A 26686-nucleotide genomic window follows, 5' to 3' on the forward strand; every position below is an offset into this window, starting at 1 on the left:
ACAAGGGCGTGTGTGTGTGCTTATGGGGAAGGGGGAGAATGGTTGGGTTAGGCCACTGGTCACATAGTTTAGTTGACCCTGAGATGCCATCTCTCCCTGAGGCTATAGAGTCATGGTGCTTCTGTGGCTGAATGTGACTTGCCCTCTCTGCTACGTTCTACTCATTGTAAACCTTGTATGCATTCATATTTGTTTTGATACTGATATGTTTTGTTTCTGTGAGTAGATACAGGGAAGGCACTAGTGAGTATTAAAAAGGCAGCCGGGTGCAGTGGCTTACAGCTGTAATCCCAGCACTTTGGGAGGCCGAGGTGGGCAGATCATCTGAAGTCAGGAGTTCGAGACCAGCCTGGCCAATATGCTGAAACCCCGTCTCTACTAAAAATACAAAAATTAGCCATGTCCGTAGTCCCAGCTACCAGGAGGCTGAGGCAGGAGAATCTCTTGAACCTGGGAGGTGGAGGTTGCAGTGAGCCGAGTTTGTGCCACTGTACTCCAGCCTGGGCGACAGAATGAGACTCTGTCTCAAAAACAAGCTTAGTTTGTCATATATATATATATATATATATATATATATATATATATATATATTTTTAGACGGAGTCTCATTCTGTCGCCCAGGCTGGAGAGCAATGGTGTGACCTCAGCTCACTACAACCTCCGCCTCCCGGGTTCAAGTGATTCTCCTGCCTCAGCCTCCCAAGTAGCTGGGATTACAGGCACCCACCACCACACCTGGCTAATTTTTGTATTTTTAGCAGAGATGGGGTTTGACCATGTTGGCCAGGCTGGTCTGGAACTCCTGACCTCAAGAGATCCCCCTGCCTTGGCCTCCTAAAGTGCTGGGATTACAGGTGCGAGCCACCGCACCTGGCCTAGTTTGCCTATCTTTAAGGCTAGTTTATTTTTAATGTAATAATGCATTTTAATCAGATTAGGTGATCTGTTATGTAATTGTGAATTTAGGGCTTTGTTTAGGTTCCTTACTTGGAAAGGTGATCCAGTCACTGAGTGCTTAAAGCCAGAGACTTAGATGATCGATATGCTTCCTTTTATTTATAAGCAAAAGGATTATCAGATCCTTTATACAAATGAGGAAACTAAGACACAAGTTGAGCAACTTGTATAAAGGACACACTAATATTGTAGTGAGGCTAAAGTTTAAACCAGACTGTAACACTAAGGAAATAGGAATTTAGTGTTACTGAATTTTGCAAATAATGATACATAGAAGTGGAAACCTGTCTCAGCATCTAGAATCTCCTATTCAAGTCATATCTACCTAGAAGACTTCTCCTCTTCTGTTGACTGGGACTTGGTTTTAGCACTATGGGGAAATGATTCTGCCTGATTGTTTATAACCTTTTAAACAAACAAGTAGGTTCAATACATACAATTGTCTGGGCATATATCCCTTGATGACTGCCACTAACTGGCTACATGTCTTTGGAAAAAATCTTAAAATACACAGCCACACCCACTCCCCTACTTCAGTGTTGTGAGTGGTTACCATATGAAACCACCTGACTGACACCAATACAGCTTCTAGAAATGTTTATGAGAACATGTCAAAAATCTTAACTTCCTTCCAACAACACACACAGACAACATCCTAATAATTTGGACGAACCAACCTGGTCAATAATTTTAAAGTGGTGTTGATTCTGTGTTACAACTGTTCTAAGAAACTCTGATTTGAGGAGTCTGGTAAACTAAAAATCTAAAACGCTATCTAGAAAGAGACTGTTGGTCAGGTGCAGTGGCTCACAACTTTAATCCCAGCACTTTGGGAGGCTGAAGCAGGTGGATCACCTGAGGTCAGGAGTTTGAGACCAGCATGGCCAACATGGTGAAACCCTGTCTCTAAAAAAAAAAATTATATATATATAAACACACGTGTATATGTATGTATATATGTATACATTATAAATGTATATATAATGTATATAAAATATGAATTTTTCTAAATGACATCTGCATTATATTAGAATAAAAAAGTTAGCATTATATCTTCAGATACACTAAGGTAAATGCTAGGATCTTCCCTCCTAATAATTTTTTGTTAAAGAATCTTCTATGACTAAAATATCAGCTGAGTATGAACGGACAAGCCTTTTTAAAAGTGTTACTGATCTATTAAATAACTGTCTTCCAGCAAGTTAAATGAAGACCTGCAGAGCTGTCTACCACATGAGAAAAATGGATTCTATCTTCAGAACTGCGGTGCATTTTTTAAAACTTGGTTTTACTTCTGTATGCTACTCGGTAATTAGTAAAGTGATTTTTTTTTTTTTTTTAAAGGCATGTATGGGAATGGGGTAGGTAACTCTATATTGATCTCTTCCCTGAGGGACAATATATAAAGCACTTTTATAAAATATAACTTAAGCTTTCAAAGGGGTGTGAAAGGGAGATGGTGGGGGGAAGATGGCTTTTATTCCTTGAAATCAAGTCTGTAAACCTTTATATGAATAAATACTAAATTTTAAACCTATATTTGATATTCTCCCATGAGGTCTGTAGCTAAACTTGAACTGAAATTTTGTAGCTAAGGCAAGAACCTGGGATGATATCATTTTCAAAACAACTAGAATAGCCATCAAGTTCAAATTCAAATTCGCTATGTAACTTATAGCCTCCATAGTTTGATGAAAATTGCTTATTCATAAAATGCTTAAATTAGAATGAGTATTACACATAATCGCCAAGAAGCAGGGAATAAACCAATTTTACCCCTTACATTCCCTGTCTCTAATTTTATTTTTTTATAGGGGGAGTCTTTGATTCTCTTGATAAAGATTAAAGAATGCAGCAAACTTTTCGCCATCATGTAATTACAGGCCTGTCCTATTTTATTGTGCTTCCATATATGGCACTGTTACCAACAGCATGTACTCACTGTGTCTCTGTCATATTTTGGTAATCTGTTGTGGTGATTGGTGATCTTTGACGTTACTATTGTAATTGTTTTGAGAGTGCCACTAACCACACTCATGTAAGAAGGCAAACTTAATTGATACATGTGTGTTCTGACTGCTCTGCCTACTGGATGTTCCCCCTTCTCTCTCCTTTTCCTTAGGCCTTCCTATCCCCTGAGACTCAGTACTATTGAAATTAGGCCAAATAACCCTACAATAGCTTGTAAATGTTCAAGTGAAAGGAAGACTCGCACATTTCTGATTTTAAATCAAAAGCTACAAATGATGAAGCTTAGTGAGGAAGGTATGTTGAAAGCTATAGGCTCAAAGCTAGGCCTCTTATGCCAAACAGCCAAGTTGTGAATGCACAAAGTTCTTGAAGGGTCTGGTTTAGTAAAATGCACGAATGATAAGAAAGCACAATAGCCTTATTGCTAATGTGGAGAAAGTTTGGTCTGGATAGATCAAACTATCCACAACAATCCCTTAAGCCAAAACCTAACATAGAGCAAGACCCTACCTCTCTGTGAAGGCAAGTGCAAGGTGAAGCAGCAAGTGCTAATGGAGACACTACAGCAAGTTATTTAGATCTAGCTAAAATAACTGATGGTAGTTATACCAAACAGATTTTTGTGTCGATAAAATAGCCTTCTATTGGAAGAAGATGCCAACTAGGACTTTATAGTTACAAGTTCATGCTTGGCTTCAAAGAATAGGCTGACTCTCTTGTTAGGGTCTAATGCAGTTGGTGCAGCCAATGCTCATTGACCTCTAAATTCGAGGGCCCTTAAGAATAACGCTAAATCTACTCTGCCTGTACTTTATACATAGAACAATGCTTAGATGATGGAATTATCTGTTTACGGCATGGTGAATTTTTTAAGCCCATTTTTTGAGACCTATTGTTCAAAAAAAGGACTTCATCTAAAACATTACTGCTCACTGATATTGCACCGAGTCACCTAAGATCTCGATAATTTAATGTCTGTTAACAAAACACACAGTCTGCAGACCATAGATCCCGAGTCACCTAAGATCTCGATAATTTAATGTCTGTTAACGAAACAGTCTGCAGACCATAGATCAAGAAGTAAATTTGACTTTCAAGTCTTATTATTTAAGAAATATATTTCATAAAGCTATAGCTGCCACAGATAGTGATTCCACTGATGAATCTGGGCAAAGTAAACAGAAAACCTTCTGGAAACAATTCACCATTCTAGATGCCATTAAGAACATCTGTGATTCACGGGAAGAGTCAGAATAACTCAGGAGTGAGAAAGACATTGGTTCAAACCTTTACAAATGACTTTTAGGGGTTCAAGATTTCAGTGAAGAAAGGTACTGTAGATGTGACAGAAATACTAAGAGAACTAGAAGTGGAGACTGAAGATGTGACTGAATTGCTGTAATCTCAAACTTGACCAGATGAGGACTTGCTTCTTGTGGATGAGCAAAGAAAGTGGTTTCTTGAGGTAGAGTCTACTAGTGAAGATGCTGTGACCATTGTTGAAATGACAACAAAGGATTTAGAATATTATATGAACTTAGTTGATAAAGCAGTGGCAGAATTTGAGAAGATTGACTCTAATTCTGAAAGATGTTCTACTGTGGGTCAAATACTATCAAACAGCATCATGTGCTACAGAGAAATCTTTCATAAAAGGAAGAGTCCATTGATGCAGCAAACTTCATTAAGAAATTGCCACAGCCACCCCAGCCTTCAGCAACTGCTACTCTGAACAGTCAGCAGCCTTCAATATTGAGGCTAGACTCTCCATCAGCAAAAGATTAACTTGCTGAAGGCTTTGATGATTGCACTTCTCTGTAATGAATTATTTCAAAATTAAGATATGTGAGAAGCTATTTGGTGAAAGAAAATTAAGGTATGTAGATGTTTTTTAGATATAATGCTATTGCACACTTAATAGGCTACGGTATAAACATAACTTTTATAAGCACTGGGAAACCAAACTATTTGTGACCATTTTTATTGTGATATTCGCTTTATTGCAGTGGTCTGGAACTGAAACCGCAATCTCTGTTGTATGCCTCTACTTACATGCTATTTGTTTTGAAACCATTCCATGCATGCAAGACAGCACACCTGTGCACACTAAACTCTTAAGGTTATGTATGCTGTAGAAAGAGAGCAACTAAAGTTTATGCGTTTATGCATTTATGTTTTTTCTCTTAATTGCTGTTCAGCCTTCTAGAGTCTCTTTAAAGCAGTCTATAATGGCTTGTAAATTGTATTCCTAGATATTTTATTCTCTTTGTAGCAATTGTGAATGGGAGTTGACTCATGATTTGGTGCTGTTTGTTGTTATTGGTGTATAGGAATGCTTGTAATTTTTGTAGATTGATTTTGTATCCTTAGACTTTGCTGAAGTTGCTTATCAGCTTAAGGAGATTTGGGGTTGAGACGATGGGGTTTTCTAAATACACAATCATGACATCTGCAAACAGAGACAACTTGACTTACTCTTTTCCTAATTGAATACCCTTTCTTTCTTTCTCTTGCCTGGTTGCCCTGGCCAGAACTTCCAATACTATGTTGAATAGGAGTGGTGAGAGGGCATCCTTGTCTTGGGCGTTTTCAAAGGGAATGCTTCCAGTTTTTGCCCATTCAGTATATTGGCTGTGGGTTTGTCATAAATAGCTCTTATTTCGAAATACGTTTCATCAGTACCTAGAGTTTTTATCATAAAGGGCTGTTGAATTTTGTTGAAGGCCTTTTCTGCATCTATTGAGATAATCATGTGGTTTTTGTCTTTGGTTCTGTTTATATGCTGGATTACGTTTATTGATTTGCGTATGTTGAGCCAGCCTTGCATCCCAGGGATGACACTGACTTGATCGTGGTGGGTAAGCTTTTTGATGTGCTGCTGGATTCGGTTTGCCAGTATTTTACTGAGGATTTTCACATTGATGTTCATTAGGAATATTGGCCTGAAATTTTGCAAAAACTTTTATAATATGAATGCCAAAATATTTATTTTGAACTGTTTGTACCTTGGGTTTTCTTAACATACAACCTCATTAGTAAATCCCTAAAAGGACCAGTCAGATAAACCAGCATCACCGTCAAAGTCTGGCATTTGGTGGCCAAGTTTGTTGTTACTTCTTGTTAAGAACACCCTGGGCTGAATGCAGTGGTTCATGCCTGTAATCCCAGCACTTTGGGAGGCTGAGGCAGGAGGATCGCTAGAACCCAGGAGATGGAGGCTGCAATGAGCCATGATGGTCCCACTGCACTCCTGCCTGGATGACAGAGGGAGACCCTGCCTAAAAAAAAAAAAAAATAATAATAATAATTAATAATAATAATAATGGTAATAATAGTAATAGAGAACACCCTGATTTTTCCTTGGAGAAATGCCACTTCTCAGGTCAGTACATTTTCACTTAAAAGGTGAGGAGGGCTTAACTCTGGTTGATCTGTATATTCTATCCTCTCCCTCAAAGCAATGGCAATTGGGATTCAGTCATTTGCAATGGAAAGATTCCTGACTGAATTTTCTGGTTCAGTTATCTTGGGGTTAAAGGCATTAGTACATAGGCAAAGAATCCATATTCCCAAGTATCTTTCAGGGAATGTTAAAACAGCCTTTATTCCATACCACATATGGAAACATGGGAAAATAATTTTATTAAATGTTTAACTTGCAACTAACAAGGAAAGATTTTTTTAGGACTCAAATTAGGACTTAATTTGAAAATTAAGAAAGCAAATAGGTTGGCCCCATGAAAGATCTGTTAAATATCCAATAGTAAATTTAGAACATAGTAATTCTCAGAAATTATGAGAATCAAAACCTTTCAAACGTTACAAGTGGAATTAACATAGCTAAATTTTTTAAATGACTTCCAAAAGTCCCCACTCTGTGTCTTTCCCTCCTTCCCCAAATAACTTCCAGACAAGCAGAAGTTTTCATGGCATCTTTCGTTCTAGTTTGGGAGTGGCTGGTATGAGGCAGAATAATCCAAGATATGTACCACCCGCTTTCCTTCCTGTCAGTTTTTAAAAAATCTTTTAAGGCCAGTGAAATACACGCGTTAGAATTTTAAAAAACTGTTTTCCTATTACAGCTATTTATGGACTAGTAGCTTGCCCCTATATGTATCAGTGTTACAGCTAGGGGAACAACAGGAGTAGTAACGGAGACTCAAAGAAGTTAGAACTCTGCTGAAGTAATATTCAGTAATTTTCCCATTAAAAGATCCTTGTGGTAAAATATTGACAGTAAAAATCCATCAAAGTTAATTTTTATTAAAACCAAAGCACCAATCTGCCCCCAAAAATTAAAAATGAAGACTACTACCTTAGATGTCCGTCTCAATAAGTAAAACCTTCATGGAGAAAAATCTGTGATCTGATTGGCAAGCATTATTCTCACTCAGAAACATAATACCAGTATGTGAATTACAACAGTAAATTCACATTCAAGATGAATATGCAATAAACATTTATAAAAAGACATCAACTATTAATTTACATAGGGCTATAAAATACTTTTAAAAATATATAAATGGTTATTTAAAAGGAGGAGCTCAATTTCAATAAGAAATCAGATGGTTGAACGCATGGTCACCATAATTTCTTTTTCTTTTCTTTTTTTTGTTTGAGACAGAGTTTCGCTTTTGTTGCCCAGGCTGGAGTGCAATGGTGTGATCTCGGCTTACGGCAACCTCCACCTCCTGGGTTCAAGTGATTCTCCTGCCTCAGCCTCCCAAAGTAGCTGAGATTACAGGCACCCACCACCACGCCCAGCTAATTTTCTTGTATATTCGTTGAGGTGGGGTTTCACCATGTTGGCCAGGGTGGTCTTCAACTCCTGACTTCAGGTGATCCACCAGCCTCGGCCTCCCAAAGTGCTGGGATTACAAGCATGAGCCACCGCACGCGGCCTTTCCCCATAATTTTTTTTGTGACAGAGTCTTGCTCTGACGCCCATGCTGGAGTTCAATGGTGTGATCTCAGCTCACTGCAACCTCTGCCTCTTGGGTTCAAGCTGATTCTCCTGCCTCAGCCTCCTGAGCAGCTAGGATTACAGGCATGTGCCACCACGCCTGGGTGATTTTTGTATTTTTAGTAGAGATGGGGATTCACCATATTGGTCAGGCTGGTCTTGAACTCCTGACCTCTGGTGATCTACCCACGTCGGTCTCCCAAACTGCTGGGATTACAGGCATGAGCCACCGCGCCTGGCCTGTTTACCGTAATTTTAATGGCCAATCAGATCACTCAATTTCTCTCATTCACAACCAATACATATAAACCTTAAAATGAATATATCTTCAGTTTAAACCTAAAACCTTTTATTCATTTGCAGCAATTTACTTTTGGGATTCACATTAATTTGGACCGGAGCTCAGCAAGAGGAGGAGTTCCTCTTCTCACTCTCTCTCCTTGGAACTCAAATGTACCTAAGTGTCTAAGCACAGTAACAGCATAGGATATTGAAATGCAGTTTCATAAATGGAACAATCAGCTGTATACTCACCCTTTAGACTATGGAGGTAACCTTTCGGAAAGCATTCCTAACCAAGTTATACTACATCTATACTACTGTGTGGTAGTAAAATATAGTAGTAGTAAAGCCAGTTCTTTAGCTTAGAAAAGAAACTAAAACTACATTTCCTTTTTAGTACCTTCTACTTTCCTACCCTTCCATTCAGAAAAGACAAGCTGGGCATGTTAATTCAAAAGGCAAAATGATTGCAATGCCAGATACTGATCTAAAATGTATTCTGCATTCAATATGGTCTATGTCCATCCAGTTATACTTTTGCCATGGCCATATATGTCACTGGTCAAGTAATTGGGCTTCCTTACGCAGAAAAGTCAGTTGCTTGGCCCCTAGAAAAGCTGTCAGTGAGGTGGAACTGAGTAAATCCTAGCTTCCACGTAGTCTGCTCATCCATAAGCCCTAGCCAAAGGTGTGGTAAACATTCAGCAATGGGGGCCCACTGGGCTCCTGATCCCAAATCCAGAGGGAAATCTTCCAGAGTTTATCAAAGATGTACACTGGAGTGTACAAGTTTAGGTCAAGGGTACCTGAATCGCACTGAACTTTTGGGGGAATGCTTGATAAATGAGTGGGTTATAGTTAGGCTCATTTTATAGTTTATTTCTATTTGAACAGAATTTAAGGATGACTTAGCTGAGATCCACCTGGGCACACAGGTACTTATTAATAAAGTCAAAGGATATTAATCTAAAGACTATTACACAAGAGCCATTTACAGAGAGAAACCCAAGACCTTTACTTTTTGTTTTTGAGACTGAGTCTCTGTCACTTAGGTTGGAGTGCAATGGTGAGATCTTGGCTCACTGCAACTTCTGCCTCTTGGGTTCAAATGATTCTCCTGTCTCAGCCTCCTGAGTAGTTTGGATTACAGGTGCATGCCACCATCCCGGCTAAGTTTTGTATTTTTTGTAGAGCGGGGGTTTCACCATGTTGGCCAGGCTGACCTCGAACTCTTTGACTTTGTGATCCGCCCACTTTGGCCTCCCACAGTGCTGGTGGGATTACAAGTGTGAGCCACTGTGCCCGGCCCCGAGACCTTTACTTTAAATATAATTATATTTTAATACATTATGTATGACGAAAAGATGGTTCTCAACTGCCTTTCATTCAGCCAAAGATGGTTAGGGTGAAACACATACTGTTTTGAAAGATAAATATGGCACTGAATGTACTAGTGACAGTTGGCGGTTCATTAGTCACATTTAGGAAATTATAGTTTTACTCTGATAAGTTCTAACTCCTTTTTGTAATGATTCTCAAAATAATTTAACTGTGTTGCTCTGTTTTAACTCGGGAGACAAGTATGGAAGAATAAACTGTCAGACGAACAGTATTCTAAGATACCAACAATAAAATAATTAGCAGAAGCTCCACAGCTGCTGTGCTAAAAATAAAATGCTGGAGCAAAAAAAGACAAAAGGTGTGTGCACTGTTATCAAAATCTGTTCAAACACTCTTTGGAGAACAAATGTCAAATGCAACTTTAAAACAACAATGACAAACATTACCATGTAACACATATTTGGAAAAGCGATTAGGACTTTTTAACAATACGTAATTGACATATTATGAACAAGAACAACGGGAAGCTATTGCTAACAAGTTATTTTCTCCCTATATTTTATCTTTAGCAATACCTGAAAACCCAATGAATTAGCCACAGGGTATTTTCCATTTTAAGAAGTAAAGCCATGTAGATAAAACCAAGTCTTCTATGTTAAATTTATGGGAGGTGACATAATGCAAATAATAGCCTTCTTTAAAGTCAGCTCTTTTTATTCTATCATCCTAAGGAGAAAAATTTACTCCAGTTAATGTTTTATAAATAAGGATTAATTTCGGCTAACCATTTAGGTATTGTGTCAAATGCTGGATTAGTGTATGGCACAGCAATTTTCTTCTATCTAGATCAGTTGAACTGGGTAGGTCTGGCACATTAAGAATATGCTTGTCCTCAGAAGATAGGTCTTTTGTATCTCTATCAGGAGAATAAAATCAGAAGTCAGATCAAAGATTAAATGTGATGTTCTGACTCTCAAAAGAAAAACATTAGATGCTTCAGGAAAAAAAAAATCACTATTAATTAATTCCCCCCAACTGCCTGCTCCCAAAATCCCACAACACATTTTCATTCCAAATTACAGATAGATGAAAACCACAAAAACGAGTCCCTTTCAGAGGAACTTATATTTAATGCCCAGTAGATGAAGAAACCTCACATCAAATACAGTGCACGCTGCTGTATTTATATTTTGGATAGTTCCACTAACAGCTATACTGCAAACAATGAGGCTTGTTGTAAAAGGATCACCTGTACAGTTAAACCTCACATAGACACACAGCAAAACCAAACGTATATACTTCCCTCAGTGGAAGAAGTTGAAAATCTAGATCTAGAAATGTATAAAAAGTGGCCTTGAAAACCTGCTATACCAAACACCTCTACAGACAAGATAAAAACAAAAAACAAAAATCAAACATTTGTTTTCCGGATTTTTCTTTAATACAGTTGCCATCTTACATCATGTACTATTAGGTGCCTTCTTAATAGCATCTAACCTACCCTTCTGTTGCACCGTTTGGCCTCCTGGGATGGAACTCTTGTTACCACCCATGTTTGTGGAGTACTGTTCTTTAGTACAGTACACCTAACTCATATTGTCAGGCCATATAATTCATGGGTAGTGGTATTCATTTCTAAAACTGAATTAACGCACACATCCAAACCACGTATACTTTTCAACTGAAGAGTTCATACAAAGTCTATTTCCTTTCTACAGCAGCTATCGCTCCAGATTGTGGTTTAAAAATCCAAGAAGGGGGAAGAATGTCTTTGTTTTCAATGCTTCTTTCTTCCATCCTTTTTCTATCCTTTTTCTTTCTTCCATTCATCTCCTTTCTTAGTGATAAGAGGTTAAGAGAAATGGGCTATTAAGGAAATCAAAGTCTAGTAAACGTCCAAAACAGAGATCAGAGTAGTCACAAACTCTTCTTTGTAGTGATGTTAAATTACTGACAAATTTTTTTTGAAAACAAAAATATCTAAAAACCAGCACAAGCTAGTGGTGCTGCCTATTATTTAAGCAACTGGCGTTCTTCAATGCTTTTGAGGCGTTTCTTCCGGGGCTGTACAAAGTCATCATCTGAATCATCACTAAATTTATTATCTTCGGATTCATTCCTGAATTCTGGTTTGGGAAACCTTTTTTCTGGATAGAGGTTCTTTAGAAGTTCTTCAAAATAGTTTTCAAGTTTTATACCAGCATTGGCTACTTCTGAATCAGGCTGTTGAGTAAAAATAAAAATATGAGTAAAGAAAGGACACACTTTTGACTTGTGAGATTATATATATTAATGAGCTGTTTTGAAAAATGTTCATGCACAGTCATTGAAATAAAAGTCTAGGACTAGACAAAGTCTCTGTACAGAAGGCCAGCTAAAATAAAAGATTCATAAGTGTGGAAAAAAGTAAAAGACTGGATTATTCTAAAAGAAGGTGGTAATGGTAGGACTGTATTACCAAAGATGTATCAGTTAGGATTCCATAACCATAGGATCATGAACCAGGTATTTTTAAAACAAATTAAATGTAGTACTCTTACAATGAGTAACAGAGAACAAACCACCTAGCAGCAAAAGGTCCTGTGTCTGACAGATGTTTAGATGAACTGACAGATGAGAAATTTTAAAATTAGAGCTATTTGGCCCACATCCTTAATATTTCAAGATCAACATAAAAATAAGAAATAAAGGTGGGAATGATAATAATTTTAGGTCAGAGAAAAATATTTTGTCTTTCTGTTATTGGCTGTAATTTACATTTCCATCACCATCTAATAAACCTTTGAATATAAATGTGGATAGAGTTATCTAAATTCTCTCTTGTATTCCCTGATCTGAAAAGTTGGAAATGTATTCTAACTCAGACATCTTGGTCTCCTATGTTGACAAGGTGTTTAGTATAAAATGATTTTCACACTGCTATTCCTTCCTGCCCCCTTCCCTCCCCTAGCCTCACCTCATTGAATTCAGCACAGTTTTGAAAGATCAATCTAAAATCAGCTACAAAATCTTCAGGTTTTGAGTACATGGAATAATCTTCTTGTAGTCTTTTCTTGATGGTTGACAAATCCATTGGATTTTTAATTATTTTGTAATAATCAGGCACCTTTAAAAAGAATGAGATGTTATAATACAAATAGCTAAATTCTACCCTGTCCTAAATATATTCTATGAGATGTGCTCTAAAATTCAGAATGTTCTCATTGCTTTTCTCTGTGCTATTTGTCATTAGTAAAGAAACCCATTTAACAGTGTTTATAAGTGCCCACTGCCTTCCACATACATACTGGTAAAGGTTTGGGTTACTTTTTCCAAGAAGTTTAACCAATTATTGTTTTTGAGACAGGGTCTTGCTCTGTCACCCAGGGTGGAGTGCAGTGACACAATCTCGGCTCACTGCACTTTGTCTCCTGGGCTTATCTTCTCACCTCAACCTCTCGTGTAGCTGGGGCTACAGGCATGTGCTAACATAGCTGGCTAATTTTTGTATTTTTTATAGAGATGGGGTTTTGCCATGTTGCCCAGGCTGGTCTCAAACTCCTGGGTTCAAGCAATCTGCCTCCCAAAGTGCTGGGATTACAGGCATGAGCCACTGCACCCAGTCCCAATTATTTTTAATGAAAAACCTTGTCTTCACATATTCCCTCTTAAATCATCTAGATTTTCTTTCTTCATTATTAAACAAAAAGCAATTACTAGAAATAATATCATTTCTAGTAGAATCTGACATGTTTTTGCTGCATGTATTATATAACAAGTGTTAAAGAGGAAGAAGGAGTTCAAATCTGGGTTTAATCCCCAGCTCTGCTGCTCAGTATCACGGTCCTGGGTAAGTTACTTAACCTCAGTTTCTTCATATTCCAGATAGGGATAATCCTGCCAAACTCACAGCATTTTGTACAGACGAAATGAGATGATATTTATTAAGAAAAAGGGGGCTACTTTGTCAGTGCTGTTGTAATAACGTAACTCTAAGCCAGGATAATAGAAAGCACAATTCAATACCCTGCTTCTTTTGGGTACAAAAGAGCCTTCTCCCTGGAAGTATTTATTTCCTGTATCAGGTTCTCCAAACCTGTTCTTAAGAAAGAAGCTGTTTATCAGCTGAATGTATTTACTAAGCTGATATTCTTCTAACTTTGTACTAATCTGAGATTTATCAAACTGTAGAACAAATTAAATTTTTTTGTTTTGGAGACAGAGTTTTGCTCTTGTTGCCCAGGCTGGAGTGCAATGGCGTGATCTCGGCTCACTGCAACCTCCGCCTCCTGGGTTCAGACATTAGAATACTTTTTTGGGGTACCAGGCCCTTTCCAGCACCCTAAAATTATGCATTAAAGTCACATCAAACTTTCAATATGAACCTCAACTTTTTTGTATTGGTAAAGTCTACGTATTTACTTGAAATCTGGACCTATAAATAAGTACGGGAAATTTAGCAGGGTGAGATGTCTTTATTTCAAACAAAGTTTTTTTCCAACAGCTTTGGAAACATGCCTAAAACTCCTAAGATACAGACAATTTTTTTTTTTTTTTTTTTTTTTGAGACGGAGTCTCGCTCTATCGCCCAGGCTGGAGTGCAGTGGCCGGATCTCAGCTCACTGCAAGCTCCGCCTCCCGGGTTTACGCCATTCTCCTGCCTCAGCCTCCCGAGTAGCTGGGACTACAGGCACCTGCCACCTCGCCCGGCTAGTTTTTTGTATTTTTTAGTAGAGACGGGGTTTCACCGGGTTAGCCAGGATGGTCTCGATCTCCTGACCTCGTGATCCGCCCGTCTCGGCCTCCCAAAGTGCTGGGATTACAGGCTTGAGCCACCGCGCCCGGCGATACAGACAATTAACAGAAATCACCCCAAACATCCCAGTACTAAGTAAAATAGATGAGAAAAGAAGAAAGAATACCTGAGAAATGAACACAAGTTTTGGGCCACTTATTAAAAATGTACCTATGTAGAATCAAAGCATTCAGTATATATTATTAAGATTTAAGGTTTAGATATTAAAAAATACTAGAAAATGGTATATAAGCAGATTCTCATAAATAAAAATTCCAGAAAAGCATTCCACTGTGTAAACATGCACAAAATGACATTAATACTTACAGTTAGAGGAACAGGGTCTTGAAAAGCCAGGCTCATTTCGTGGCAGTAAAGAAATAAAAGTAGGCGTTCACACTTCTAAGCCAAAATAAATAAAAACAGATAAAATATTATAAAACAATGAATTCACAGCTTATTTTAAATAACAATCTCAGAGGTTCCAAAGTATCAGACTAAAAATTTAAACTCAGACGAATACAAAAAAATTGTTGATTCTTGGAGTTTTGTTCTCCTTCCCAATCATTAACTGAACTGTACTACTTGACAATTTAGGGTATATATGGTATTTGGGAGCAGGCCCTGTAATTGAATGAACTAAGACAATCACTAGAACCCCATTTGAAGTTTTCTAACAATAAATTTGCACTTATTGCTCCAGTCTGTGTATTATAAATTAGTAATGCTCCATAAAGGAAGAACGTATGTCTCTCAGGAGAACTGGAGGTGGACCTTCTCAATGTGCATACAGACCTAAGGCACCTCTCTGCATGCAGAAGGTCCAACCATGTGCTCTGCTATTCATACGTCCCTGCTTATGGGTTATCCCAGTAACCACTGAGTAGTATTGGCAGTGAATGGGCACGTCCCCTCTTGCATGACAACTTTCATATTGATTGATTGTTCTATTTAATAATTTAGCAAAGGCGTTTTTTTTGGTAACAAAGTGTTGACTTGGTAGCTGTAAATGTTATTTACAGTTAAATGCATCAGTTGGCTTTGATGCATAAGTCTAGTCCCATTCGGTTAAAAAAAAAAAGAATTATTTCCAGGAAGAGTAAAGAAAAAACCCAACTCCTTGGTGGCAATTCTGAGGAAAAAACTTATCTATGGTAGAAATAAAACAAAATAGAAATTTATTTAAGGTAGATTAAATTTAAAAGTCTAGGCTACATACTCCATCTTGTTCAGGTACAATAAGCTTCTATAAAGCACACACATAATTCCGTGATTTTTTTTTTTAAAGAAAGTTATACCTTTGTAAAAAAAAAAAAAAAAAAACTCCTAAATAAAAAGGATCAGTATAAAATCTGGATGGATATACACCTCTCTGATGAAAGGCACCACAGTACAATAATGCATCTTACCAAAAAATTGTCTAACATGCTAGGTTGGAAATACTCAAAGACTTACCCTTTTATCTATAGGTGTTAATTTAACAAGGCCTTCAGTTTTCTTTTTTTCTGAGTTGTGACTGGGAGCATCACAATCATATTCAACTTCTGGTTTAGATAAGTCTCGGCAGAAAGTACAAATCCACTCTCCACTGTAGGGGGACAATGTACTTTTGAATTTCTAATGCATCATTTCCTCTCTTCACTATTTCCCTTTCCCACCTCCTCCATGACATCTATGACACAGAATTGTTTATTTGGCATGATTTTTATCACTCAGCATTTACCACATACCACTAGGTATACTGCACCATGCTGAGAGGAAACAGCAGAAACATAATGCAAGGGCCTAACATCAAAATCTAGTTAAGAAGGTTTGAGATACATATATGAAAAAGAAAAAAACAAAACACATTAATCTAGGGCTCACATATCTAGGGCATAATTGAATTTTTTTCCTCCAAAGGATTCAGAAATCAGAAAAGCTCTTTGTACTGTTCTTGTTACTGTAAGTTTATAAAATTAAATTTTCAAAAGTATAGCCTTCCAAGAACTGAGAGATCAACCCAATGGCTCTTAACCATCTTGGTCAGGATGATGATCATCCCCATAGGGTTTGAGAATTTACTTGAAATACTTGTAAATGATACAGTTCAATGCCTGGAAAAAAGACATAATAAACTGGTAGCTGTTATGCCTAAGGACATTGTTCCTTATGGTGACACGTTGTGATAATTTAAAGGGCCTGTTATTTTCTTTTTATAATGACTAGGGAAAAGGTCTTGCTCTGTTGCCCAGTCTGGAGTGCAGTGGTGCAATCACAGCTTACTGCAGCCTTGACCTCTCAGGCTCAACCAATCCTCCCACCTTAGCCACCTGAGTGGCTGGGACTATAGGCATGCACTAGCACACCTGGCTAATTTTTTAATTTGTAGAGACAGGGTCTCCCTGTGTTGCTCAGGCTGAATGATTAATTTCTTTTTTTTTTTTTTTTTTTTTTTTTTTTTTTTTTTTTTTTGAGGCAGAGTCTCGCTCTGTCGCCCAGGCTGGAGTGCAGTGGCCGGATCTCAGCTCACTGCAAGCTCCGCCTCCCGGGTTTACGCCATTCTCTTGCCTCAGCCTCCCGAGTAGCTGGGACTACAGGCGCCCGCCACTTCGCCCGGCTAGTTTTTGTATTTTTAGTAGAGACGGGGTTTCACCGTGTTAGCCAGGATGGTCTCGATCTCCTGACCTCGTGATCCGCCCGTCTCGGCCTCCCAAAGTGCTGGGATTACAGGCTTGAGCCACCGCGCCCGGCCGATTAATTTCTTGAAAGCACAAGGAATAAGCGGAAAGGTATGGGAAAACCTAGACTATTCACTGGGATTTTGGAGTATACATTTGTGCCAAGTGGAATTTCATTTAAGTAATCTTCAAAAGTTTACAGTAAAAGAATGTGGGAAGGGAAGTACTATCTTACCTTGGAAAATTTGTCAATGTGGGCACATGACAAGAAAGATGGAATACTTTGGGGCACTTTTCACAGCAGAGGAGTTCCCCTCCGTTTTGACAAACTGCACACCAGTCCTCATTGGGGTCATCCTCTTTCCTTGTCTCTCCAACATGAAGGGGTGACTTCTGGGAAGGATCCAGCCACTCAGACTTTCCATTTGAGGAATTCTCCTGGTGAAGTCCAGGTTGATCTCCCGTACTATCAGGGGCATCTGATCTTAGCACAGTCTCCTCAGAAGTAGAGCTCTGACTGCTATTTAAGAGTAGGGAGGTGAGTATGCTTCTTGGATAATTGGCCTGTAGTAGAAAAAATATATATTTAACTGGTGTTTAAAAAATTTTATCACTAATGCAATTCTGAGCTGTAGGACCACTCTTTAGTGAGCACCTGGCTGCTTCAAAAGAATCTTCATGAGAACAGTATATGTTTACTGCTAACTGGTATAGAAGACATGGACCTCTACTGAAAAATATCAAAATAGAGAAAAAAAATCTGAGTCTGGTGATGGCTAGAGAAATTAGAGAATGGGTTGGGTAGTGTGGAAGTCAGTCACATGACCTATATATATACCTCACTGGAGCTGTTCATTCAAATTATACCTAAGATACACAAATTGTAAGATGAATCTAAACTTTCTGTTGAAGCCCAGAATGGTAAAAATTTCAAATCTATAACAAGAACAGTCTCCTTCAAATGTTTTCAAAAACTTCAAAGTAATAAATGTAGATATAGTTAAAAGCACTCATTCCTTGGAAGTACTATTTTCAAACCTAGCTTTTTCTTCTGCCATCTACCTCCATATTTCTAAATAAAATGACTGTTAAAGATTGCAATACATCTATAATCCTTGCTAGTGAAGATCAGGAGATTAGGTTTTTACATCCTGACTCTCCAACCCTGTCCTTCCATTCAGACACACACAAAACCACCACCACCATTCACCTCATCCCTTTAACTTAGTTTTTATTAAGCATTGCTTTTTTTAGTTGGTAGGTACCGGTGTAACTATTTATTGCCAGTATCTATTCCAACTGATCAGTATTTGTACCGGTTAAGTATTCTGAAAATCACAATTTTTGGTTAAATGCATACATATTTAGGTTATATCCTGATTGCATCACAGTTTTTCATTACATTTGTACTCAGGTGTTTGTATCATTATTATGTAAATATTGTTCACTGTAGACCCACAAAATGTACTATGACATTTCTTTTTGTACAACTTTTAGTTTTTACTAAGACTCTGTAATTACCTTATTTTTTCAGGTACCTATTTCTATGTGATTCTCACAATCTCCAACAGGAGATTCTCAATACTGTTGAAGCATTTTTCTCCCTTTGGAGTCCTATGTCTTCCTGCTAGAGACTACTGCACAAGCTGCTGCTGCTGTACTGTGGGTTGACTTTTTCTTCTGTGTCAGATTCCATTTTTGGAATCTTATATCTTCTTTCTTGTTTTACTATATTTTTGATGATACATATTATCAAATATCTTCCTGAGAATAAGTACTTAAGAATTATTTTGAGAACTTGCATAAAAATGTTTAATCTTCATGTCTGATAATTTGCCTGGGTATAAAACTCTGGTTAGAGAATATCTCTTTTTAGCTGCCCAGTCTCCATACTTGAGCCTCTGATTTTTTAAAACTTTCCTGTTTTTCCATCTTTGTCTTTTTATTTACTGAGAGATTCCCTCAAATTGTCTTTAAATCCCTTTAAATATAACATTAAAAAAAAACTCCTAAGAGCTATTTAAGAGTTTCTCTCACCCTACCCACCATGCATAGGAATAGTATTGCAAGTATTCATAATTACATTTTGAGGCCTAGATTCTTCGTCTGACTCTTGCTTCACTATAACAACAGGGAAATCATAATTTTCTGGTGGTCCACTGTTTTCTTGTTTTATTCGAATTGGCTCCAACATGACCACCGGGACTTTGTGTGTAGAGTCAGCTCCTGCTGGTTTGCTGGAAGAGCCAGAGCTGTAAGTATGAGAGAGAAGAAAAAGCAATCTAAGAATGTTAAGCTGAATACCTCATAAAAAGTATAACAACAACTTTCTAAAATAATACTGTATCTTCACAACAATAAGTATGTTACATCGGCAATTAATGATGCCTAACGAAACTGCTATATGCAAGTTTCATTTATGTATTCAGTATTTGTACTAGTTAAGTATTCTGAAAATCACAATTTTTGGTTAAATGCATACATATTTAGGTTATATCCTGATTGCGTCACAGTTTTTCGTTACATTTGTACTCAGGTGTACCTATCTAAATATAACCTATCTAAATATATTAACCTATCTAACCTATCTAAATATATATCTGGAAAGATGTTTCAATAAACCTAAACTTTTAAAAACCTGAGGCTTTGCAATTAGGTAACCAGATTTAGTATCTTAGAACTGGCATCTGATTTTAGGCTTTCTCATTTCCTTCTCTAGTCAGTAGCAAAGTGAATACTTTGGTGAAGACAATGAAATAATCATTTATTTAAACAATGCTATTTAAAGAAGGTAGTGGGACAAAAACCTTTTACAGATATTTACTATGTTCTCATGGGATTAAAGGCAAACTTTTCTCCCTCAGACAATTCTTCCATATGATTAAGAAAGTAAGAACTGGGTTTACTAGGAGGAATTTTCAGGCATAATGCAGGGAAGAGGAGGGCAGTTGCTTAAAATAGAATTTCAATAACTGTATATTCATTTATTTTAAAGTAGAATCAATATTTAGTCAGAGATCAAATTAGCATAAAATTTTATCTTTTCCCTAAGTTTGTGTTTCTATATAGTGTACTGTGTTATACCTATTCATTTTTATGTTTTCTTTGCTATTATATGAATATCAAACATTTCTTATTTTCAACACATAGACAAATATTCTTCTCTCTTCAAAGGTAAATTTGTACTTTTGTTAATCCCTTAACTAATTTATTAAAATTAAAGATAAAGGAAATTGTTCAAAATATATTGAGTATCAAAACATGTTGAACACTGGCAAGAGAAATCTAATTAGAGATTTTATGTACTAGAAAATATGGTTTAGTCAGTTTACCTTCCTCGGCTTCCAACGCTGGAGGCACTAGGTGAACGTATTGGGGGGTGTACACTAGTCATAGTAACAGGTCCTGAGGAGGGGGAAATCATACATTCATAAAACGAATGAATAATTATGCATTGAAGTCCTATTGAATGTGTTCACTTAGCACTACATTGAAACTGGGAACCATGATTAAATTATATGAAACAGTAAGTAGTTGCTGAATTTTTCAGCAGTCTGTTACAGCCTGTTACACTGGCAGGGTTTCTCAACCTCTGCACTATTGACTTTTGGGCCAGATAATTCTCCTTGTTGTGGAGGAATGTCTCTGCACTTTAGGATGTTTAGCAACATCCCTGGTCTCCATAAATTATTAGATACCAGTAGCATCTCTCTATACTTCCCAGCTTGGGGTGTGACAATCGAAAACGTCTCCAAACATTGCCAAGTCTTTCTGTGTTACAGTAACAGGGGTAAGATCTCAGTGAGACCCTAGTGCCAGCGGAAGCTACAGAAGACAATGAAAGGTGGTATGGGCTGATAGAAAAGGAGTTCAAAAAAGAAAACCAAGTAAACAAAATGAGACCAACTAATGGAAGGCACAAAGTCAGATCAATGGGTTCAGACTTGAGGCAATAAGCAAAAGAGGGATTCTGGACTACTGCCCTAAAAAGATTAAGAAGTTATGCTCTGGTGGTAGTGTAGACAGGAACAAGGAAGATCTAATTAAAAGCAGCCAAGAAAGAAGGAAAACTGCTGCAAATAATTTTGATTTGAACTGATGAAGGCCCAAACTAAACAGTAACAGTAGGAATACAATCCAAGTGGGAAGCAGAAAAAAATTTCGAAGTGACAAGTTCTAAAAGGTTTGATGAACAACAGGATATGGCTGATAAAATGAAGAGAAAAAAATCCATTTCATTGGTTTGTAAACTCTGGATAATTTCATTTAAAAATAAAACAAAAGGCCTGGGCAACAAAGACCCATCTCTAACAACAACAAAACAAAACAACAACAAAAAAATTAGCCAGACCTGGTGGCACCTACCTGTAGTCCCCACTACTGGGAAGGCTAAAGCAGGAGGACTGCTAGAGCCCAAGCATTTGAGGCTGCAGTGAGCCATGATTGCTACACCCTGAGCAACAGAGTAACACCCTGCCTCAAAATCAATCAAAACAATGGCTATTTATAATCTTCTGATAATGTAAGAATACATGCTTCATTTTAGAATAGTTGAAAACTATAAAAAGATATAACATTTAAGTAGCCCATAACTTCTCCATCCATATATAAACACTGCTAAGGTTGATATATCTCTTTCCAGTTTTAAACATACTTTTACATCTTTTATATGATTCTGTATACTTGTTTTCACTAAACAGTATTCCATGAGCATGCCATTAAAAACTCTATATGAGCCATTGTTTGAATAGCTAAATAATATTCTGTTTACAAGTAAGCACATTCTAATTTATTTTTATTCTCTTATATTTGGGCACTGCTTCAAAATTTTAACTACTGCAAATAATGCGTTAATAAATAGTAATATAAATATTAATAAATATGTTCTGCCTATCCAGTTCCTAATTATTTTCTTATAATTGGGTTATTAAAATGGAAATTACTGGGTTCAAGGATACATACATTTCCCAAGCCCCTTGAAGCAAATATCCTACTAGGTAATACATATAAGGTACTTTGCCCACAGTCTGGCCCACAGTACAATATTAGAAAAATGTAAACTTTAGTAATATTGCTATGATGATTTCCAGGAATGTTTTGCCAATTCATACCCCTTCCACCTATGTATGAGAGTACCTCTCACATTCTCAATGACTATTTTTATTATTTAAATCTTAGCTAATTCAGTAACTTAGAAATTCTATCTTTGATTTTTCTTATGACCACTAGTAAGAATGACATTTTTGTCTCATCTGCTATATTGGATAAATGTATTTCCTCTTTAGGGAATTATCTACTTCATCATGTCCTTTGGCAGTACCACATATGTTCCTTATTTGTATAAACCTGTCATATGATAAAAGTTTCTCTGCCATATTTTGTCATAAGTTTGTTTAAAATAGGCATCCCCATTTCAATTGTGTTCATGTGACTGGTGAGTGACTTAATTATCCTCTTTTCATATTTTGGTTTAAGGTACCTATGTCCTCAGAAGTAATATTAGAGTTTTTCTCTCAGAGGAAATGAGTAGGTATGTTAAGATTCACAAACACAATTAAACACCAAACAAATCACCAAAAGAGTGATATTTCTACTTATTGTCACTAATACATCTTGACCCTAGGCAAATTGCATCTTAAAGATCACATCACACGCAACTTATCAATAAGAGAGAAGATAACACCAGTTTCCCCCTGGAAGTACTATAATGGTGGGAAGTTCTGTTGAAATTGAAAAGGTAAAGAAGGCCTGGTATGATGGCTCATGCCTGTAATCCCAAAGCTTTGGGAGGCTAAGGCAGAAGGATCGCTTAAGGCCAGAAGTTCAAGACTGCTTCTACCAAAAAACAAAAACCATTAGCCACGCTTGGTAGAGCAGCACACTTACAGTCCCAACTACTCAGGAGGCTGAAGTGGGAGATCGCTAGAGCTCAGGAGTAAGTCTGCAGTGAGCTATGATCGCAACACTGCACTCTAGCCTGGGCAACAGAGTGAGACTGTGACCCGAAAGAAAGGATAAAGAAATTTAACCTTTGTTTTCTTTGAAAGCATACTCATTTTACATAGTGAAAAACTCAAGATTAAGCATTCAACAAAAAAGAAGGGGAAGAGGGGTAATTTTTTATTCCAAGTTAAGTGAAAACTAGAAAAACTTTCACAAAAATCAAAAGAAGCCCATTTTACCTGCAAGGCCTGGAGATGGCACTGATGAATTTGGTGACTGGACCGTTCTGTTTGAGGGTGGTCTTGGCTGGCCATGATCTATATTAGTATCTTTCCTCACAATATTGTCCAGCATAATAGTACTCGAACAGTCAATCTTACAAGAAAAGAAATTATTTCAGGGCATTCTGACTTTGCAAGTTAAAAGCTACTTTTAAATTTATAAGAAAGCTTCAATAACTTAATTATTATCAAATAACAAAACACAGATACCACATTTGAGAAGTTTTAACATATTTTCCCCATAAACAACCTTGAATAAAGGTTTTCACTATCTTAGTGTTTCACCTTAGTAAAATATTGAGGACAGTATTTCAGAAACAAGAGTCAAAAGGAGTATCATGTCATTCACACTCTTAAAAATTGAAAAAAAAATTCTTAATTTATAAAGAAACGACAAAAGGTTGCCATATGAAAAACATAAACTTGGTGAGAAGACTACCACAATTTTACATTTCTTGCAAATCTCTTTACTGTCTCCCTAAACAGCATTCAATCTATTGTGGTGTACGGTTTTGCTTGAAAAATATGAAGAAAATCTAGCCTCACATAGATAGGACCTAGTGGACCCTCTGAAAGGGATACTTTAGCAACCGATACTCTGGGTATGTGCTAGATAGATGAAATCCATGTATCTATAGCACTAACCTCACTGAATACATTACTCTTGTTTTGTAGGAGAAAAGATGAACCCCAAAGATTCTTGCTTTAATATAACAGGAATACAAATAACACTGTTTTCCTTATCCACTGCCAGGCAAAAATACTTATAAATCCCTAATGAGTAAGAGTTTACTGCTTTAGGCACAAAAATTCTTTCATGCCTACATATACCAAATTTCCCACCAATGTCTTTGGGCTTAAAATCCAGTTCAATTCTTTTTTTTTTTTTTTTTTTTTTTTGAGATGGAGTCTCGCCCTGTCGCCCAGACTGGAGTGCAGTGGCCGGATCTCAGCTCACTGCAAGCTCCGCCTCCCGGGTTTACGCCATTCTCCTGCCTCAGTCTCCCGAGTAGCTGGGACTACAGGAGCCCGCCACTTCGCCCGGCTAGTTTTTTGTATTTTTTAGTAGAGACGAGGTTTCACCGCCAGTTCAATTCTTTAACATAGTTCTACTGTTGTTCATCCAGGATTCTATAAGATAATTAAGTTCTATAGCCATAGGGCACAGTTTGTATATAATTCATCAATTTCTTGCTTATGCACCTAGAATGGTACTAGTTATGAAGCTCCTTTGGGAGAAATGAGAAAACAGTCACTCATTTTAGTTTATTCTGTAATTCATAAGAGGAATTTCAGGTAAGAAAGGCTGGTGGAAAAAGGTTCACCTGTATGAGATCTGCAGAGGAAAAAGCAGAATTTTACTTCCTGTGGGTTCGGGGGCAGGGGAAATTGGGCTGGGTGGTTAATACACAGGGTCATTTTTGTTTTAATATTCTTTTGGCAATACTTGGCCAATATTTTTCAGAGTACAAAAAGTACTAGAATGACTAAATTTGTGAGAACTTAATACAGAGAAAGTTGTTTATGTTGTGGGATAATCCTAAAAACCAAATAAAACTATGGGGATTAGATATAAGTTTTCCTATGAACCATCCATGCATGAAAAAATATATGTATCCTACTCATTTAAAGTATACAAAACTATTTTAAAAGTGGAATGACTCTGGTAAGATTAACAATGCAACTATTAGGAAATATTAATTGATCTCAACTTGAAAAACAAATTAAATAATGAAAATAAAAAAGTTCTTTTCACAATCTTATAGGTAATTCAATCCAAGTAAAGAGTACAAGATATTTCCTAAAAGCTTCTTAACGTTAGGTTGCATATGTGTATGTGCACGACAGTGGGTTATCTAACCTTAGATTAAAAAAAGGATCAAACACAGAATCAACTTATATATAGAGATACGTCTACAGAATGTAGAATTTCTCCCTTTGGAATAGTCAAACTGGCTGGGTGTGGTGGCTCATGCCTGTAATCCCAGCACTTTAGGAGGCCCAGGCGGGAGGATCCCTTCAGCCCAGGAGTTCAAGACTAGCCTGGGTAACATAGGGAGTCTCCCCCATCTCTATTAAAAATAAAAATCATTTAAAAATATAATAAATAACAAAAAGTCATACTGACGAAGAGTTTGGAGAGTGAGTTAATTCACATGTAATATAAACCAGAGGTAATTTTGCACTTGTCAGTATGATCTAACAGGATTTCTCTTATTAAACTTGTCTTCATCTCTTCTGATGTCCAGCCATTCAACTTCCCAGCTTATCTTTCCATGTCCTCACTTTTCTCCTTTCCCAGCTTAGATTCCATGATCCATCACCATAATCACTCATTTACGAACACCTTTAACTCTGGTGGCTTGAAAAACATTAGGTTATGTGTCCAATGTTCATAATCTTTTTACTTTTACTACCGCTGTAATATTCTAAAGGATTAAAATTAACTTGTAAAAACGAACAACCTATAATCCAACAAATTCATGCCTTCTACCAGATCCAAATTCACTGACAATTTTCTTTCTTTCTTGAGACAGGGTCTTGCTCTGTTAGGCTGGAGTGCAGTGGCATGATCTCGGCTCACCACAGCCTCCGCCTCCCAAGTAGCTGGGATTACAGGTGTGTGCTACCATGCCTGGTTAATTTCTGTATTTTTTGGTAGAGACAGGATTTCACCACGTTGGCCAGGCTGGTCTCGAACTCCTGACCTCAAGTGATCCATCTGCCTCAGCCTCCCAAAGTGCTGGGATTGCAGGAGTGAGCCCCTGTACCCGGCAGACAATTTTCAACAGACGCTAGTATAAATTTTGTGTCTACTTACATCTGGAAGAGAGGGAAGATTATAAGACCCTCCCACTGGTGAGCTCAAATCAATCATAGGTGAACCAAAAGCCTTTCCATCGTATCCTGCTGCACTAGTAATCGTGGGACTGGAAGGAGTAGAGGATGTGCTGTTGGTAGTTGATGGGGTTCCCTGTCCACTGCTGATCTGCCACTACAGTAACAAGAAGGGAAGAACAAAGTCTATCAACAAGCTTATAAAATACAAAGTCTGTCTAATCACTCACACAAAATGAAGTAGAAGAGTTCAACTGTAATTTACCTGGAAGGAGAATGGGACAGGGAAAGACTGTACAAGTATATATAATTTTCATTAATCTTGTCAAAAAAAAAAAAAAAAAAAACAGTAAAAAGCACTGATTTTTACTGGAAGACAACAGTTAATATATACCAGAAAATCACAGTACCCAATCTTGGCAGGTTTATACATACTGGAAAAAAAAAAAGTAAATATATACATAGCAACTTCAAGTTAAAGATGGAGGGTTGAAAACATACATTTCTTCTAACCCTATCTGAAACATCTGAAAACAATAAGCTACAGACTGGTGCTTTCGGGATTTTATATTCCTCTTTCTCATATATGAAGAGATTAATTAGGCCTCGATAAATATCCGAGGAAAGTACTATCATTCCTGCTGAGATAAACACATTAAGATGATGACAGGCTTGC

General features: G+C 37.3%; 2 protein-coding genes across 5 annotated transcripts in view; one reads left to right on the forward strand and one right to left on the reverse strand.

Moving 5' to 3' along the window:
• Positions 1 to 5331, forward strand: part of SVOPL (SVOP like) — a 101973-nt gene extending 96642 nt beyond the window's left edge. For 2 of the 3 annotated variants that reach the window (XM_010356308.2, XM_030933414.1), the window contains one exon: positions 2156 to 5331. In XM_010356308.2, coding sequence (XP_010354610.2) covers positions 2156 to 2167 — 12 coding nt within the window. In that variant the 3' untranslated portion in view covers positions 2168 to 5331. The remainder of the gene's footprint in view (positions 1 to 2155) is intronic. The other variant, XM_010356309.2, reaches the window with a different exon arrangement.
• A 1840-nt stretch (positions 5332 to 7171) lies between these two features.
• TRIM24 (tripartite motif containing 24) overlaps positions 7172 to 26686 on the reverse strand; it is a 127353-nt gene continuing 107838 nt past the window's right edge. For both annotated transcript variants that reach the window (XM_010356312.2, XM_010356311.2), the window contains exons 11-19: positions 25994 to 26167; positions 23131 to 23266; positions 20281 to 20353; positions 19032 to 19200; positions 17184 to 17512; positions 15744 to 15876; positions 14616 to 14690; positions 12471 to 12620; positions 7172 to 11737 (exon numbers count right to left, since the gene is read on the reverse strand). In XM_010356312.2, the coding sequence (XP_010354614.1) occupies positions 11528 to 11737; positions 12471 to 12620; positions 14616 to 14690; positions 15744 to 15876; positions 17184 to 17512; positions 19032 to 19200; positions 20281 to 20353; positions 23131 to 23266; positions 25994 to 26167 (1449 nt within the window). In that variant the 3' untranslated portion in view covers positions 7172 to 11527. The remainder of the gene's footprint in view (positions 11738 to 12470; positions 12621 to 14615; positions 14691 to 15743; positions 15877 to 17183; positions 17513 to 19031; positions 19201 to 20280; positions 20354 to 23130; positions 23267 to 25993; positions 26168 to 26686) is intronic.

The sequence above is a fragment of the Rhinopithecus roxellana genome, chromosome 6 (assembly GCF_007565055.1).
Source record: "Rhinopithecus roxellana isolate Shanxi Qingling chromosome 6, ASM756505v1, whole genome shotgun sequence".
Classification (NCBI taxonomy): Eukaryota; Metazoa; Chordata; class Mammalia; order Primates; family Cercopithecidae; genus Rhinopithecus; species Rhinopithecus roxellana.